Source organism: Dunckerocampus dactyliophorus, chromosome 15 (genome assembly GCF_027744805.1).
Source record: "Dunckerocampus dactyliophorus isolate RoL2022-P2 chromosome 15, RoL_Ddac_1.1, whole genome shotgun sequence".
Lineage (NCBI taxonomy): Eukaryota > Metazoa > Chordata > Actinopteri > Syngnathiformes > Syngnathidae > Dunckerocampus > Dunckerocampus dactyliophorus.
Window position 1 is genome coordinate 16,759,787 of NC_072833.1, and position 19,649 is coordinate 16,779,435.

General features: G+C 40.6%; 1 protein-coding gene across 3 annotated transcripts in view; it reads left to right on the top strand.

Annotated features, from left to right (window-relative positions):
- The window catches only part of kcnip4a (potassium voltage-gated channel interacting protein 4a), a 77,214-nt gene that overhangs the window by 23,013 nt on the left and 34,552 nt on the right, over positions 1–19,649 (top strand). The window contains exon 1 of one of the 3 annotated variants that reach the window (XM_054799812.1): positions 10,395–12,096. The exons of the other annotated variants lie outside the window; for them this stretch is intronic. Coding sequence (XP_054655787.1) covers positions 12,012–12,096 — 85 coding nt within the window. The 5' untranslated portion in view covers positions 10,395–12,011. Of the gene's footprint in view, positions 1–10,394; positions 12,097–19,649 lie in introns of those variants that run through there. 3 annotated transcript variants of the gene reach the window in all.

The window sequence follows — 19,649 nt, forward strand, 5'->3', positions numbered from 1 at the left end:
AGCTGGTTGCAAATCGGTAACAACAAACGTAGACATGAACGAATTAACCGCTCAGTACATATGGTCCATGCAGTACACTTTAATTTTGGTTAGGGCTGCAACTAACGATTATTTTAATAACTGATTAGTCGGTCGATTTATTTTTTTTGATTAATTGATGAATCGGATTTAAAAAAAAAAAAAACACATTTTTAATTTCCGCCTCTTAGCAGCAATCCCTTTTTAAGAATGCATGAATGGACGTTTTCCCTCCCTAAAGTCATAGCAAAGAGGGCGAGGAAGGGGAATTTCTCTGACACCGAAATTGAAGTAGTAGAAGTATAAACAACCAACTGACAAGCATCACAAACACTCGACTGCAAATCAACGAGTCACTGGCACAGATTGCTACATGTGCATCACCAATAAAAAAAAATAAAAAAAATAAAGAAATAACAAATTAAATTTAGGGGCAGGCTTTGCATTTGGCATCGGCTGGTCTGCTCTGGGGGGAGGCACGGTGCTTTGTTTGATGGTCAAGTTGTGAAGCACGTAGCAAGATGATATGACATGTATGTAGTGGGCACTGTAACATGCCCACTGACATTATAGTGGAAACACACAACACCATGTAAACACTTATCCAGCCTGAGTCGCACACACAGCCACACTAACCATTGCTCTGCTAAACTAACCCTGACGCTAACCCTGCTAGCTTCCATTCACGCTCCGTAAGAAAGGACTTTGTCAACTTTCGCCAGTGTTTTAGGCCGCCGTTTCAATATGTGTAGCTTCAGAGGGAGGGGGTTAGTGTTTGTGATGACATTCTGCTACAATTGAGCGGTCCGCCGAGGAATTACTTCCCCCACATGAACGTTCATTATAAGACGTAAGATATAAAAAAAAAAAAAAAAAACTTCTTTTTCAAATCAGTCAATTTTTCTGCTTTTTTTTGTGTTTTCCTCTGGGGAAAAACTTGCCTTGTGTAAGAATCAATATGGTAAATTCCACCTTGCTCATATTTTTAGTTCTACACTAACAGTATCATTTACACTCAAATGTAAGATAAATAAATAAAACAATTTAACAAAATGAACTGTTAGACTACATGTACTGTATAACTCTACTGTATAACAAAAATACTGTCTTATATTTGGTTACTAGGGTACAGTATAGCTCCCCTTTCAGCTTATACGCCAACACTGTCGTATCCTAGTAATTAAATGGGCTGCATAATTCAAGAAGCACTTTCACACAATGAGCTGGTGGTTGATAAACAAGGATTAGCCGCTAACAGCCCGGGATTAGTCCCACCTTGTTTGTGTCAAAACACCTCCAAGTGGCCTGTTGAAAGATGTCCTGATGTCAAATAAACGGCTGTAAACTGAGCCGGCTCCATACATTATTAAAATGCATTTGTTAGTGTTCTAATTTGATGGTAAATACCTTTAGTGGAATATGGCCTCCTATGCAAGAGGTGACTGTCTACCTTATATGCCCTAGCTCTCACATGCTGCTAACCCACTCCAGTCAAGTGTTTGTATCCTCTCCATAAATAAACCCTCCTTGATTGATACATACTCTGCATACCCTTTATTGCATCTCCCAGCATTACGTCTGCCCAAAAAGTATGCTCAAAACTAGTGTGGTCATGCCAGCGCAGGTTGAGGCTCATTAGAAGTGATGCAGCACACTCCGGACATGTGTTCATGTCTCTAAAGATATTTCTTATGGCCTGCTTTCAATTCTTAAAAAAAAATATATATAAAAAAAAATGATAGGAACTGCTTTCAAAAGCCCTCGGAAAAAGCTCATAAATTTGTTTTGCATCTGTTTTTTCCTCAAATATAGTAAACATTTAAAATAAATGTTCAAATAAACACATAAAAACAGTATATTACAAACATCAAAATAAATTCATACATTAAAAAAATATATTTTTTTAAAGCCCAAAAATGCACATTTTTGATACTCTAATTTCTGTAATATGCCTAATGTGCAAATTAATTTGTGCACATTTTAAACAATTGCAGGCATCCAGTATACAGTATTGTATTTACAAAACATCTTCCTGCTGGAAAATATTGAGTGAACTGACTCATGAGACAGCGCCCTCTGCTGGATTCATAGATGCAACACTGTTAGTTAGTTTGTTTGTTTGTTTGTTTTTTAATCCCTGCAGATATCACCATCATACCACGTCCTATTGAAAGATGCTGGCTGCCTTGGTTAGGGTGCTAACTTACGAATGTATATATTCCTTCTCCCTGCTCCAACGTTGGAAGCCCCACCCCACGTAAAACACACGCATGTACATTAGTTATGTTTATTGTCAGCGAATAATAACAATTTGGCAATGTTTAGCTACTGAGATTAACTATCATTGAATGTATAACCTATCATAGCCACACAATGACTCCAAATTGTCAGTCTGTATACGAGACAGCGCTGAGTGAAAGCCATGAAAACCGGTCATTTTATGTGGGTTGAACAACATTTTAACACGGTATTGTGACAAATGTATTTGTTGTATCCGTTCTTTTAAACCACCACTGGTAACATGCTAGCTGGTGGTGGTGTTCTTCTATATTTTGGTTTTAAAAAAGTGTACAATTTAAAGCATATGCAGGGGAGCAAGAGTCGAATCGCCGACAGGCGGAGATCACTACTGTATACAAAAATAAAATGTATAATAAATGATCGAATGAAATAAAATCAAAACTGCTCTAAGTTGGGGGGTCGGGACATGGTAAATTCAGTATGAAAATAATTTTTTAAAAGCCAAACAACATCTTTGATACTAACTTCACGTAGAGGTCATGCCACAGGAACAAATGCATGGTTTTCTAGGCTAGCGTATATAAAATATACTAAATATACAGTGGGGAAAATACATATTTTACCCAAATACTGTATATGAACAGTCCAGAATTTTTATGCTAGGTTGATTCTAACTGGGAGAGACTGAATATAATAAAAATAAACAGAAAAAATGTTTAAGGTTGTAAATTATTTAGTTTTTGAGGGAAATAAGTACAGTGGTACCTCGGTTGTACCCCGCCTATCGCCTGAAGTCAGCTGGGATAGGCTCCAGCATACCCCCGCGACCCTAATTAGGATAAGCCGCATAGAAAATGGATGGATGAATGGATGGGGTACCTCGGTTTTTGTTATTAATTCATTCCAAAAGGCCAGAGGAAAACGTATGAAAAATAAAATAAATCAAATTAATCTGTTCCAGACGCCCAAAAATATTTATGAAAATACATTTTATAGATAATAATAAATAAATCATGATTAATGCTGAATTGAATACATTGGATACAAATATATAACAACACTTTTTACCTTTTTAATGAAGATTCTTATAAGCAAAACAACAAGGAGCATGGAGGTGGGGGGGAATCCATACCACCAATTTTTTCCATCATCTTCGATCGTTTGTGATCTCTGTTTTGCTAAAACCTTCACCCGTTTCGCAACATTTGCTTCCTTGATTTTTTCTTTCTTCACCCGGCTAGAACTAGGCGATGAACATGGCTAACATTAACCCCTCCTCTTCCTCTGTATCATCACTCACATTGAGCCACAACGATCTGGAGAGTGTCAACCCTCCTGTATTTACTTTCTCCTCGGGCCCAGCCGAGCTCTTTAAAGACACACTAAAGCCTCGCTTATGATGAATGGCAGTCTTCCCCGAGGAGGTTAGATAGTGTCGGCGGTGGGAGGACGTAGATTGAATGAATTTAAACTACGTGTGTTATATAGAGTGTCTCTGCAGTGCGTTCATTATAAATAGCCTGGTTCCTGGACACATCTGTACAGATTGACCTTTTGAGGGGAATAAAGTAGATATTTTAGATGGAGACTATAGGTCAAGGACACTTACATGCCTTTTCCACTGCTTGGAATTGTTTAAAATGCAATCATATGTGCTTTATGTACTAGGACATTCATCTCAAATGTGGATACTTGGTCCTCAGAGAAATGACAGTGCTCCAAGAGATTCTATTATGGCTGTGTTAAATATTGTTGCTTTGATTATGTTGGAGGTTTGTGTGTGTCGAAGCCAACACGCCGCTCTTGATTCTCAGCGGCACTCGAGCCGTAGCGGTGCCAAATAAGGAGTCCCTTGCCAATGCAATGGAAAAAGCAAGCAAAAATGGAAAACAATCTTTGTCTTTTTAAATGATTATTTAAAGAGACAATGTTGTTTTTATTGGACTCCCATGCTACCTCCCCTGCTGTAAAGTGTAATTAGCTTTAAATACAGTGTTTGTACAAACAGAGCGTACACCTCAATTATAGTTCATGTACCCGCAGATGACAGTTCATTAACGCCTCATGATTCCATTTCAAAGCAACGGAAATCCCGACAGCCAAGGTTACGTTCGGTGAGAATTTTATGAGCACCACGAAAAAGATAGTTCGGGATCCATACCAACCTACAGACGGAGTCAAATGACTTCTACGCCCAACACGAGTCAACACTTTTCCTGCAGTCACTCACACTCACCGGTCACCTGGAGAGATGAAGCCCAAAAATGGGTCTTGAAAAAAAGGTTGTTGTCTTATACTAAGGATTGTCTTATATTTGAGTCATTACTGAATTTTGGTCCTTTTTTTTTCCCCTCTCTGTCTGATTTTGTGTTAGAAGTATTTTTTCAAAAGCAGTTCTTGAAAATGAGGGCTTGTCTTATACTGGGGCCAAATCAGTCATTTGGTCTTTTATTATTTGTCTTTTGTTCAGCATTTGAAAGTTAATTAATTCATTCATTTGCTGTGCCGCTTAATCCTCATTAGGGTTGCGGGGGTATGCTGGAGCCTATCCCAGCTGACTTCGGGCGACAGGCGGGGTACACCCTGGACTGGTCGCCAGCCAATCGCAGGGCACATATAGACAAACAACCATTCACACTCACATTCATACCTATGGACAATTTAGAGTTGCCAATTAACCTAACAATTAATGCCAATGAACTAATTTACGTTAATTGGAATTTGAAAGTTGTTATCCAAAAACAGGTCTTGAAAATGACAAGTTTGTCTTATATTTAGGCTCATTTTACATGCGGGACAACGTGGTAATACTTTTTCTCCCATTGGTTTTGTGTTAGGATAGTTTTCCAAAAACAAGTCTTGAAATAGGTCATCATCTTATAGCAAGGGTCATCTAATGTTCATTCAATTTAGTCTTTATTTTTGTCCTAGAATTAGTGTTTCCAAAAACAGGTCTTGAAAGAGGAGGGGGGGGGTTGTCTCATATCCGGGCCAATACGGCAATTTTGTCTTTTTTTGTTGTTGTTGCTAAAAATAGATTTCCAAAAACACAAGTTTAAATCGCTGGAGTCGTCTTATATTCAGGCTGCCATAAACATTTTTTTTTTCAATTTTTTTGTTAAAGTTAGTTCTCCAGAAATGGGTTTTGAAAAAAAGGTGGTCATCATATATTCAGTAGATGGGGTTGTCTTATATTTGGGCCAGTCCTGTCTTTATTTTTGTTCTAAACTTTGAATTTAAAAATAAATTTCCAAAAACAGGTCTTGAAAAAGAGGTGGTCGCCTTATATTTGGGTCAATACCGTAATTTTTGTCTTTATTTTTTGTTAAAAATAGAAACTGAATTAGAATAGAATATTATTAATATACTTGTTTTTTTTAAGACTTTTTTCCAGTGGGAAAAATAAAGGTTTTTTTTTATATTGAGGATACTTTCATAGTCCTCATTCTTGGTATGAACTTAAGGGCTTAAGTTTCAGACTAAGAACATCATCAAACTGTCATCAAGGTTTTTTAATGTCTTTTAGCAGCCACTCCTTTGAGAGGCACTCTCTGCTCCCACCGGAATGGTGCAAATGGAAGCCACCACAAATGCAGGATTATTATTAGGGGCTGTAAACTACTTGACATTCATCAGTAGGAGTGGATTGCCGGTAAGCACTCCACAAGCCAAGGATGAGGAAATGCGTTAATTGGAGATGCAGGCTCGTTTTCAGAGAGGTTTCCTTGTAAAAGCGATGTTTACATTTGCGACTTCAGGACCAGACAAGAAAAGCATGCCTCCATACTGTAAGCACACCAAAGTGAGCAGCCATAACAACGCATGTAAAGCGCCATGCTAAAAAGCTCTCCTCCATGTGACCTCAATTTGTTCCTGGTGTGGATTGTTGACCCAATTCCAGCAAAAAAAGAAGCGGACAGACGCAACAGACGAGAAAGCGCCATTAGCAAAAACGGCAAATATAGAAATAGCTGTCCTTCACGTTTGTGAAAATCACCCCCCTGGTGGCTGAGATATGTCAAGGACTGACCTTGAGGTGGTGGATGCTGCGCTTTGGGACAAGACGGGAACCAATTACCCGCTGAACATTGAGAAGAAAACCTCCACAATGACATATAACAGAAAAGGCTCCTTTTTATGAAGACGACATATGTCAAACTTCTGGTCAATGAAGCAGCAGTTTTTACATACAATACAGTCAAACTCGGTTGTCAAGCCCCCCTGGTTTTCGTATGATTTGTTCCCATGCAGTGTTTGAGTTGTTTGGGCTATAAGCCTCACTGGAAATTCTAAATTGTTTCTTGTGCCTTTGCTTTTGCACAAATGAACGAGTTTCCCTTATCGGCATCCCATTTGAGGGCAGATAGAGGTGAGCATCACTGACAGTGACATACAGCTCTGCAGTCACTGCTACTATTGCACTTTTGTAAAGAACAGGATTACAGTATATCCCCTTGTCTGTAATGACCTTTTTTTTAAGAGGAGCTTACATTTACCTCTCATTATGGCTTAAGAAAAGAGCAAGGAGCGCATACAAAAGCAGGACAGCGGGAGCTTAATGTGAGGAGGCATCTCATATGCTTTTCTCCAGCCGAGCCCCCAGGGAGCGCTTGTGTTAACATCTGATGTCATAAGCAATTCATTACACTCGTCGGGTATCGACCCGCAAGGCTCTTATCTGCAGTGGCGCCCCGGCGTTGTCTCGGCCACCTTCCCACCCCAAACGGGCTGAAAGTGCTTCCTATATAGCAATGAGCTCCTCGCCTCTTTCATTACTAATGCACTGAATTATCAGTGTCGGGTGGGAATTTTGCACGTTCACAACTTCCAAATTGTTCCAATAACATTCCCCGTAGAAAAGTGTAAAGAGAAGTTAAGCTCAGTGTAATACAACTGAATACAACTTAATGTATAACCACGCATCTTTTGAAAAGAAATATATGTTAAAAACTCACCATGTTTCATTTGCTCGCCATTTCCGCTACGGGCCAGTTACAGGCATGCCAAAGATGCCAATATTTTTGGCCGTGACTGTACGATATCTACTGTAATTGATGATTTAATTACAAAATATGCTTGATATAAGACATTGTTTATTTCCCTCATGTCGTCTTATATTGGGGTCTAGTGATGTATGCCTGCAAACCCACAGGTGGTGCCAAAGCACTTCCTCCCCAAGCGAGTCAGAGCTTTTCTTCCTGTCACTCACGCACACCAATGACATGGAGAGAAGATTCATTCAGTCTTTTTTTTGTCTTAAAGACTGTCAGGGTATTCGGGGTTATCTAATGGTTTACTTTACTATTCAACCTACATGGTCTCTTCTACCTTTAAGTGCCTACAGAGGCACATACGGAGCAATGGAACTGTGAAACTCCACAGGTCACCTGACGGGGGATGACGCTCAACCCTACTTGAGTGGGGGAATTCAGTCTCCCGTATGCATGCATAAAAAAAGCTAGTGTGTCAACAACTTGCGCCTTTGTAAGCTCCACCCGTCCCCCTTGTGGGAGCGCTTCATTTAGTTTTAGCATGTGTGCGATCCCATCACCTCACACCTCACATCGTATGTTTGCCATTCCTAGCGATCATGCGCGTGGAAGTATACAATCAGCATAGAAATTGATCGGAATTCTGTAAAAGTCCAAGACGCAACTTGACGTATGTTTGCAAGGAGTAAAAGGTCACAACATTGGTGGTGGAAACCATATAGGAAGCGTAAGAAAATTAAGAAAAGCCTTTCTGTGCATGTCGAAACAGCATCTCTGTCATGACATTTATACATAAGAAGCTCAGGTATAGCACCAGTGCCTTGTGGCATGGTTTCCTTACATGTGTGGTATGCTAATTCTATGAACAGTCCTAATTTATTATGCACTTTTAGTAACTTGGCACTAAACTAATTGTAGATAGCTTTTTTTTTTTTTTTTTTTTTTTTTTTAAAGGGGTTTCTTAGCAAGTAATGTAAAAGCCATGAAAATTAAATGTGGCTTCTAATAGAGCTGATTTAAGTTGGTGCAGCACATGAAACAAGCATGTCAATAATCAAGCCCTGATTTAAAAACAAAAAAACAAAAAAAAAAACTGTGATGCACGCTGAAAATATTAGCAGGCCAGCATCACTAGTGGCTCACTGGCTGCAACAGGAATATTAAATGAGCAACAGGGCATTCTGCTAAGGTATTACAAAGCAAAATTATGGCTTTTGAGCGCCTTTGCTTGGTTGAAATGAACAGAAGCATTCGGTTTCAAGGGGATCAGGGATTTATGATGTGCATTCTGATACCCATCATTCATGAGTGAGTGTGAGAGCAAGATTACTGTTGCAACAACACAACACCCACCTCATGTTCCTTATTAGTGGCTGAACAATCCAACGCTTGGTGAATTCTGCTACCGATACCGATCACATGGATTTATGATGAGTGGTATTGGTTAAGGGCACCGTTAGACAATTTCAAGGGCCTCTTGCAAATCTGTAATTTGCCACATGACACAGCAGACATGCAGGATTTGCCGCTGTACGGTGATCGGTTTTGGTGATCGGCTTTGAAAGGCGTTTATCGGCATACGCTGATCACATGTTGTTTTTTCATGTAAATCAGACGATATTGATTTGTGGCCGATCGATCGGAGTGCCCCAATTTTTAAATGGTAAATTGGGGCTCAGGGCCCATACACGATTACAAGAGGTGGTAATACCATCATATAGCCTTCCCAGACAATCACCACAGACACTGATGGATGAAAATCTGCTTTATGTCAGGTTGAATTTTGGTGCAGTGCAGCTGTCTTTTAGCTCTCTCAAATAATAACAAAAAAAGCTTAATTTCTTCTTGTAATATCCTCCAAGGTGTTGTCTTAATGACTGAACAGCTGGTAAGTGAAGGGTCTGCCGATAAAGCTATTAAGACAACGTTGCCATAGCAACATTTGGGGATGTCATCTTAAAAGAGGTCATTTGTTTAGCATGGTTAATTTTTGATAGCTTTACTTATGTGACAGCAGCGCTCTGCTGTTTTTAAGGACCTGCAGTGGTGGACACTAGGGGGCATGCCTCTCACCCAGTAGGCCTGCAGCTTTACAGGCCTACTATAGTCAAACACTATAGTCAAAGTCCTATAATCCTCTATATCACATGTGTCTATGGAGGGCCGAGAAACTGCAGGTTTTCTCCAGCAGGTGATTGAATTGATGAGCTCCTTCCCTCAAACTGAAGGAGGTGTTCATCATTAAAATCACCTGCTTTAGTGACCAGCTGGATAGAAAACCTGCAGTGTCTCGGCGCACAAGTTTGACCCCCCTGCTCTATATAGAGTTGGGCATCGCTTGAATTTGAACGGTTCTGATTGTTCTTTTTGATTCCGGTTCCTAACGATTCTCGATTCTGATGCTGTTGCGTTTTGTTCTTCTTGCGGGTGGTCTTGAGTCGAGTGGCAACCAGTTTTGATGTGCATTACCACACCTAGCATGTTGGAATTATACGGTATTATAACAGACATTATACAGCAACCGGATTGGCCCGATCTCATGGCAGAAGCCGATATTGTCCGATCTACAAAATACAGCGGATTGCTAGCCGAGCTCGATCCTGAAGACTGAAGATCGGCTCGGGACATCCGTAATATGAACTTTTTAGCAACTTTACTATGAATTTCTTAGAAGGGTATTTTCAACCAACGTCAAGATCAAATTTATTTATCTATCACATTTCCAACAGTTAACTGCCCAAAGTGCTGTCCAGCAGCCAATAAACACAAAACTACACCTAATAAAAAATTGTACAACCGAAAGGTAAAAACAATGGCCAAAATTAATGACACTAATAAAACAGTAAAAACAATAAAACAGTTTCAAAAACAATAAAAAACAATTGCGTATATAAATATCAAAGCATTCAACTTGAATATGAATGCTATTGGGTTTCTTTTTACAAGAGTACACTTTCACAAAAGATGCTTACTTTTGAAAAGTAGTATACTTTGTTTGCTGCCTAAATGTTGGTGCAAGCCAGTGCTTCTCAAATAGTGGGGCGGGCCGCGGTGAACTGTCGGGGGGGACCTGGGAGGCAGGTAGGTGCAGACATGCCAACATGTATGAATTTGTCGTACTCAACATGCAGTTTGACTCTTGAATACGCTTGTATGCTTCACTGCTCTCCATTTTGTTGCATTTCGCTGGTTTCAATTTAGAGTTCAGTCTGTACAGTACAGATAAATAAGTAGATATTATCAGATTCTCCAGTAGTTTCAAATTGGGGGAGGGGGGTGCAAAAACATTTTTGTCCCCCAGTGGTGGCATGACAGAAAGTAATTGAGAACCACTGGTGTAAGCTATTTTTTACGAAACCCTTATTTTGTGAACACAGGTAAACGGGATGTACCTGAAACCGCTCTTATTTTGCGTGTCGCGTGTGAGATGGTCCCTTGACTGTTGCTAGCAGTAGCCCCCGTCCTTTATTTACACCCAGCTTCCACATCAGCTAGCATCCTGAAACCCTAGCTTACATTGTCATGAGACAGACGTCATTTATTCTTTGACTTCTGATTGCTTAGAGGAAGTACAACGTAGTGCATCAAAGACGAGATACTGTTATTTCTGCACCATGAATGTGTGAACATTACTCATGTTGGTCGTGCACCCTCATTTGCATGATACCATTGTGTTGCAAATGTTGCACTGAGCCGACGGCTCTTTTTTTTTTTTTTATTTATGAAGTTAAGCCAAACTTTTTAGTTTCTTCTCCGCTGGTGCTCGCAGAGATTTCTTCCAGTTGGCGAGCATCGAATCTAGGAATCGAAATAAAATAATTTGAATGAATCGAAATTATAGTCCCGGTTCCCATCGATGCTCGAGACTCGATGCCCACACGCAACCCTAGCTCTATATGATCCTCTATATGACAGTAGGACGATGCTGTCAAAAAACTGAATCCCATTACAATGCAGTATTAGCCGCCTCGTGCTATATTTACAATGCACAGAAAAAGAGAAAGACGTGTGTTCATGTCTCACATAAGGAATTCCAAAAAAGTGCAGTTTTCCTTTTAAGGACCTACTGCAAAAAAAACCAAACAAAAAAACTATGTATATGAGAGGAGCGCTTGGCTGTTTTTAAGGACCTACTGTAGAAACACTAGTCCAAGATCCTCTATATGACAGGGTCACTCTGCAATTTTTATTAAGGATTTACTGTAACAAAAAGAGTCATCCTCTATATGACAGGAGTGCCGTGTTGCTTTTAGGAATCTGCTGCAAAAATTAGTCACTTTCAAGTTTTACCTTGGCTGCGCCGCACTCACGAGCTGGATTTGGTCTGTGGGCAATTTGCCCACCCCTGCTCTGTAGTAACATTCTCTCTCATTTTTTTTCCACATCTGCAGCACTTTACCCGTCATTCCCTCTTTTGTTTTTTTTTTTTTCCTCCTTTGCATGTCCCGGCCATCTCTTCGCCTCCTCCTCCTCCTTTTCTTGGGCCAATCAGGCCACGCCTCCATGGCAACCGTCAGCAGTAAAACCATCCACAGATGGTGGCGAGTAGAGCAAGAGGAGCGCTCACTACGCGACTAAGTGTGCGAGCGTGCTGTTGCGTGCGGTGAGAGAGGCAAGGACGGAAGGTAGGAAGGAAGGAAGGCAGAGTTTTCCCACAAAGAGGGCTCTAAAGTGTTACGCTGGAGCCTACTCATTCATGATCCGCTGACAGCGCCGCAGGAGGAGCAAACGGGACTTTGTTGGCTCTCTGCGCAGGTCAAGATGAGCTGCAGGAAAAGGTGCAAGCGGGAGATTTTCAAGTTCGCCCAGTACCTGTTCCGACTTGTCACTGGCTCTTTGAACACCGGTAAGACCCCCACTGCACTCCCCTTTTGGTGGAGCGTCACTCTTTCTTATTACAGCTGTGATTTTTGTTGATCAAAACTAGAAAACGGTGAGAGAGAGAGAGTGGTACTATAGAGCAATGATGTGAAACTGGCGGCTCGCGGGCCAAGTGTGACCCATGACTGACATAAGACCGGCCCGAAAGGTCACTTCAAAACTTGAGAGTGACAATTTTTGAAACACATTCTTAAATACGCCAGAGCACTCCTGTCATATAGGGGATCTTTCACTGGCATTTTTGCAAATGATTAAAAAAAAACAGCAGAACGCCACTGTCACTTGGAGGATCTTTGATCTTTGACTGACTAAGGGGCAACACGGTGGCCAAGTGGCCACACAGTCAGGAGATCTGGGAATATCTGGGTTTGAACCTCCGTTGGGCATCTCTGTGTGGAGTTCTCACCATGCGCGCGTGGGTTTTCTCCGGGTTCTCCGGCTTCCTCCCGAATTCCAAAAACATGCATGTTAGGTTAATTGATGACTCTAAATTGTCCATAGGTATGAATGTGAATGTGAATGGTTTTGTTTATATGTGACCTGTGATTGGCTGCCAAACAGTCCAGAGTGTACCCCGTCTCTTGCCCAAAGTCAGCTAGGATAGCCTCCAGCATACCCCCGCTACCCTCATGAGGATTAAGCAGCATAGAAAATGAATAAATGAATGAATGACGAGGGAGCGACTAATATTTTTTTCTTAAAATTCCTTTCATATAGAGGATTTTTGGCTAGTGGGTTTTTTGTTGTTGTTAAAAACAGAGGATCTTTGACTCATGTCCTTTAAAAGTTCAAAAGCAGTAGTCAAAGTTCCTCTATGTGACAGGAGGGTTCTGCTGTTTTTAATGACTTTCTGCAGAAAATAAGAATAAAAACACTTGCCAGAGATCCTGGATATTAGATGTTAGTCACTCCGAATTTTCGAATTGAACCTGTGGGCCTGTCTCATGTCATTCATGGGTTTGATTTGGCCTGTAGGCCACCATTTGAATAACCCTGCACTGCAGTCTTTCATCTGTGGTGGCTTTCAGAGCAAAAAAGACGCCAGTGTGTATCACCCAGCTGACTTTATTTAAAGGCCAAAAAAACGACATACATATTACATGCTTGAAGCTCCTCCAGCATGAAGTACGAGGATTCTTTACTGTGCGCTGGTACAAAGCGATCACTCAAGCAAGTGTTCTAGAACATTGTCAATTCAAAGCCACTGGTCCATCGCAGACAGCTTATAGGATTATTTGCGCAGTCAACAGAACAATGACAATAAACCATCCACTGGTCACTATGGAAACTAATGGCTGTAACTCCATTGGGTAAATTGATGGATTCTTGGCTAATTTGTTTATGACATAAAAGCTTTCAGCTGCCTTCATCTTGCACAAGGTTCAACAAGAACCACAGGAAGTGGGCCAGGGAATATTTGCCTACCAATGAAGGACGTCAAGGCAATTTAAGAGCGGATGATTGCTTAGAGAAGCACCCAGAAGTCATTAGCATCATGTCGTAACACGATTTGCCTCTTGACACTCACTACGTTTACATTCAATAAACCAGTCGGATTTCTTCCATTTTTCACAGTAATTCAGTAATTCTGTTGTTGGCCGTATGCTGTGTGGCTCTGAAATGCCAGGGGGCATTTAAAAGACATTGGTTTCTGGTTCTTGTGGTTACGGTGTTCCTCAGAGGCATAGAAAAAAAATCGGCATTGCGATGGTTTGCTTTGACCGAATATTTAAATACAAACTATTCGCGACACGGTGAATTATTTTTAACTCATGGACTACATGTCAATGACGTGTAAATTGTTGTGTAGGGACATTCCATTCTTCACTGAAATATTTGAGAGACAACAGGATGCACTTTTTATTCACCACCGTATTGTTGTTGTCTACATGTCAGTGACTAATGAAATTACAGATGAATTCATTTATTTGATTTTTTTATGTTTCAGTGAGTGATGCTCAATTAAGAGACATAAGGTCCGCATGGATGATTACTAGGAAAACACACCAGGAAGCCAAGTTTGTTTACTGGGGTCTGTTTACTTCCTCTATATCCTAAGTTCCCAAAAGTGGGGTACGCAAAACCCCCAGGGGTACATAAGTTGTCTTGGGGGTACATGAATAAAAATTAAAAACAGCATACATACATTGGCGTCTAACACACAGTTGCACAGTGCTCTTGAACGGCTCATCATGTGAACAGTGCATAGAGTACAGTGCAGAAGAAAGGAGACAGCGCATGAAGTTGTTCATTGTTCTGTGTGTGTGTGTGTGTGTGTGTTATATGAACAAATAAGTAAGTTTGATGATGATGTGCATTAAAAGTGTTTAATCTTGAAGAGTTCATTTATATTGTGTGCTAGCTAAGAGCTGGTCTTCTTATGTGGTGCTGTGACTGATTGCGTTTTCCGAGCTGTATGAGCCTGTAATTTGTTTCTTGACTGGATGCACTGACTAGTATGTGTGCAGTTGAAGAATAAGCCACATGATTTTTTTTTTGAACACCGATTAAGGCCAAAAAAACTAGACCATGCCTTCATCAAACAGCACTGTTTCTCGGAGCACTAATGATATGGCGCAGGATGTTTTAAAAACTCCACTGCAGCGCATACGAGCCAGGGAATCTTATGCACTACAGCTGGATGAGTCAACAGCTGTGTGTGTGTGTGTGTGTGTGTGTGTGTGTGTGTGTGTGTAAGCATATATTCATGAAGGGACAATTACAGAGGACATGCTCTTCATATCATAAGGATGTCCTTTTCCAAAAGATCTTTTATAGAACCAGATAATACTTATTAAATGCATCAAACAGGTGAGAAATACTTCAGAGTAAGCTGTTTTATTGTGTTGTTATTATGATTTATGTTTTTAAGTGTGCAGGAGTTGGGGCTAGGTGACTTTATGATAGGAGGTGTTGTGCAGTTTTTAAGGTCTTACTGCAAAAATGAAAGTCAAAGATCCTCTATGTAACAGGACTGCTTTGTTGTTTTGAAGGACCTACCGCAAAAACGCGAGATTAAGAGATTTCTAACTAAAAATCTGCACGGGAAACCAGAAACCAGGAGGAGAGACAAAGGCAAGCTGGTGGGAAGGTGATACCAGACCGGGCAAAAGGCAGTGACCCCTGGAAAAGGGGTGGTTGTAAAAAGGTCAAGAAAGCCTCAACGCTGACACCTTTCATCATTCATCAGCTTCCCGATCAGTCCTAAGCAGCAGAACAAATCCTCTGTGGCTAAAGTGAATTATTCCAAAGCTGGAACGATGAATTCTCTACATGACGCCAGCCCACGTGGATGCAGGTATCAAATATTCAGTGTTTGTCAATGGAGTGCTGTACAGGTGGAACATGACCTGATAGGGGGCCCCCTGTGATGTCACCTTGCGGCACCACAAGTGGATATTCCCCAGGCCATAAAGGTGAACTATACATTACACTATACATTATACATGTGTTTATATAACAGAGTCTGCAAAACTTTCATCCGTCATGTCCAGAGACACACTGCGAGTCGAGTAATGCGCCGCAGACAGAGAGTGCGTGAGAACGCGTGCCAAGGAGGAATCTCTGTAAGCGTGAGAATGGAGATGCTTTATCACCACACTCCATCATGGCGGAGTATTGGCAGCCTAATGAATGGGAATCCAAATGCCACCGGAAAGCAAAGCACTCAGCTGGAAATGATGGAGGCGATGAAGATGTTGCCTATCCTCCATACGTTAAATAAATGCTGACACTGCTATACAGTATATATGGACTTATTACTGTGCAGCGGTTGGTAACAGCATTAAAGCTGTAGTAAGTAATAATTGTTGGTGTTTCCTATTAAAATGCAAATGAACAGCAGAACACTTTTGCTTCTTGAAGAAAAACAGGGCGATTCAACTGACTGGAGGCCAAATTTGGCCAATGAAAGGCATCAGACCAACCAGCAAGTTCAGTTCAAAACGTGGGAGCAAGTGACATTTTTGTCCCAAAACTCTATTGAGGATCTTTGGCTTTTTTTTTTCTTTTCTTTTTGCAGGAAGTTAAAACCATCAGAGCGCTCCCGTCACCTAGAGGATCTTAGACTCAGTCTTTTGCAGTGGGTCCTTAACAGCAGAGCACTCCTGTTTCATGCAAGATCTTTGGCAAGTGTTTTTTCATTCGGTCCTTAAGAACAGCAGAGCCCTGCCGCCTCAAATGCTTTTCGCCTGATGGACAGTTTGTTGACACGTGTTCAAGCGCTGTAAAATGATCCGCTTTTGTTGCAGAGAAGTGGAAAGTTAAACCTTCAGTTGTGTCCTCTGTGTCTCCCTCACACTCTCACGTTTTTTTTTCATCCATCATTACCGTGAATGAATAATTAGGCACTGATGAGCTTGTCACAGAGATGTCACCCTCGCAGTTGACGTGATTAAAGACTCTACGTATGTCCATTCACGTCTCCTTCTTTAAGTCTCCTTACTTCCTCCCTCCTACGTAGCTCCTCCCCCTCTTTATTGCCACTTAAGCACTTTTAACTTTAACCTCCCTGTGAGACTCTTTGTACTTTTCCCTCCAACCAAAGTAAAAAAAAAAAAAAAAAAAAATCAGAGAGACAATGTCCTCTCCACGCATCGTTCGCTGGCAATTACTGGTCCCGCTGTCCTGCCCAGGCTGCCGACAAAACACCAGGGAATCAATCTATCCCTCTAGGGAACTGGGATAATGATACATTTCATTATGCAACACATCCTAGCTAGCCATGTTAGTAGGTTCTTGCATTTTGCTGGTCGTGCAATTTATTTTTTTGTCATATTTCATTTTCCACCAGACGAACATGGCAGCTAGCAAATGGCTTTCATGTCCCTGTTTTGACAGATCAATCTTGGGACGCTTTTTTAAAGTGTCGGAAAATGACAGCCTGTTATGATTTCTGAAAAAACCTCTAGTTTGTATCTTTCCGCCTTTTTTCCAGTTCGGTGTTCTGTATGAACAGTACTGACATGACTTCGGAGGTTGTACTGTATCAGAACCAAAAGAAGATGAAAATCCAGCATTTAATTTTTGTCTTTTACACAGAATACAGTGATGCTTGGTGGAACATTGCCACAACTGTGTGTACTTTCATAGTGACAGTTGGACAATTAGATGATGTGAGTGTGGTGTGCTGTATGACATACTCGGACAGCAACAATTGGGGTTCCCGCCTATGTTACTACTTGTATTCTGATACTGCCTCCAAAGGTGGTGGAAAATTGCCAGAACAACCTCGTTCCCCCGGCTATATTCCAATATTGGTGGTTGTACCAGGAGCTAGGGCATTTACCTTTTAAGCTTTGCCTTTTACACAGAACGCCGCGACACTTTGTGGGATATTGCCTCACCTGCTTTCACACAGCAACCTCCTGCAATTAGGTAATTGATGACCTCAGCACTAACGTGTAATATGAAATACTTGTCGATTGGCGACAATGGGCCGTCCCACCCCTGTTTCAGCTCTTGATAGTATACCTTCAGTGGTGGAAAATTGCTGGGTCGACTTCCCATTCCTTGTTGGTACCGTTTTACTGAACTATGAATCTGGTGGAAAGATGTCAACCTGTCTGCATTAGCCTGTATATTTTTTTGCCAGCTCAAAAGGCGGTGTCCTCCTATGGATTTTGTAAAACAAAGACGAGGATATGAGCCCCACCACCTACAACCCCCACAGCGGAATTGTCATTTACAATCTTTCCCTCTGTTTCCCCCTGCATTGTCCACGCACCACCGAGCGCACTGCGAAATTCAATTTAAATGCAAAGCGACACAGGAAGTAGCACTTTTTTTTTTTTTTTTGCTGCTTTTTATGGTCCGAGTTTGTCGGTATCACATCGGCCGTTCCTGTTGCTTCTGATACATTACATTTACACCTAATGAGGATGGATTTTGCTCCAGTGCCCTCTTTTTGTGACATCTGGGAGTGATTAAGAAGACTCTGATCGACCACAAGAGGTCACCGCGCAGTTTTGTCACTGTTTTGCCTGTTGAATGGAAACTCCAAGCATTTTTTCCAGCATAGCTTGGCCTGTCTGCATTTCACACATTTACCCGCTGTTCCTTTTCCTGTTCCTGTTATGGCATTCTAATGCAATTTCATATTGCTTACAAGACTGCTTGGCAAAGAAAGCAAATTAGTGTAATTGGAGATTTGCAGGAGGAAATAGAGCAGAGTGCGTGTAGATGGCGCCTCAGTAGTAAATAGATATAGTGTGGAATTTCCCCAACGTGGGATAAATAAAGTTTATCTAGAGATGGAGTCAAAAACAGTCTTTCATTTCCTCCCATTATCATTGCTCAGTGGCCAAAAAATAACTATTCCCGGAGGCGGTCCTTGTTATTGTGCTGCTGGACAAGCCAATTATTTGTCCAGCACTAAAAATAATAATATTTTTGAAAAGCTACATGATGCATTAAAGCAGCAGCAGAAGCCATTTTTTTACCTCATTAAAGCAGTTAATTAAAGCAATTTTCCACAGAAGATTAATGCACTAAAAATCATGGATCATTTGTAGGCAACTGTTGGAGCATGAGCGTAGATGAAGTGTGCTGGAAATGAAGGAAGCAAAGTTCCACTTCAGTGCCACCAGTAAACATTAAAGCGCTACATTATTATTTAAAATCAACAGCTGGAAAAAATTACTGACACTGATGGAATGGCGATTTTTTTTTTTAACATCCAGGCAGTGGTTTTTCGACGTCAGACGACCTCAATTGATGCCAAAGATGAATTACTCCTGTTTTCTAAAGCATTCTTGTCATCTAGAGAATCAGTCACATTGCACTTATTTTAACACGTATTTATCTTGCCTCCAATTGGTTTCCTTTTACTCAGTACAACCTCCCGTGTGACCATACAGTTATTTTTTTTCCATTTTTACCGAGTGTATTAACACATAGGGCCTTAAATCAAAAAAACAAAAACCTGAAAAAAAATACTGTATAAATGTCTAACATAATAATAATAATAATAATAATAATAATAATCCAATTTATTTGTATAGTGCTTTTCATGGTAGCCAAAGACACTTTACAGTACAAGATAAAAAGCTAAAGCTAAAAACAAACACAGCAGAAGGCATATTAAAATACAATAAACAGGACTCAAAACAAAACAAAGCAGCAATGTTTAAAAAATGTAACATTAAATACTGATTTAAACAGGTGGGTTTTGAACATGTATAATGAACCCTTCTTATACCGTATTTTCCGGCCTATAAGTCCCATCAAAAAATGTGTGAAGAGGGGAAAAAAACATTTTTAAGTCACACTGGACTATAAGTCGCGTTTACCGGTATTCATAATGGAGCAAGCATTTATTTTTCATTTTTTTTAAGGAGTGTCATGGCGACACTCCTAACATTAACTTCACAAGAGAAGAAGACGAAACCAAAAGAAGGGGCCGATGTTTACACCAATAAGGAGACAAACTAAAACTACAGAAGCTAAAATAAGTAAAAAAATGTGAAGTAAATGGATACAAAAAAAACTTGTTAGTGGCTGACATGGCAGCTACAATCT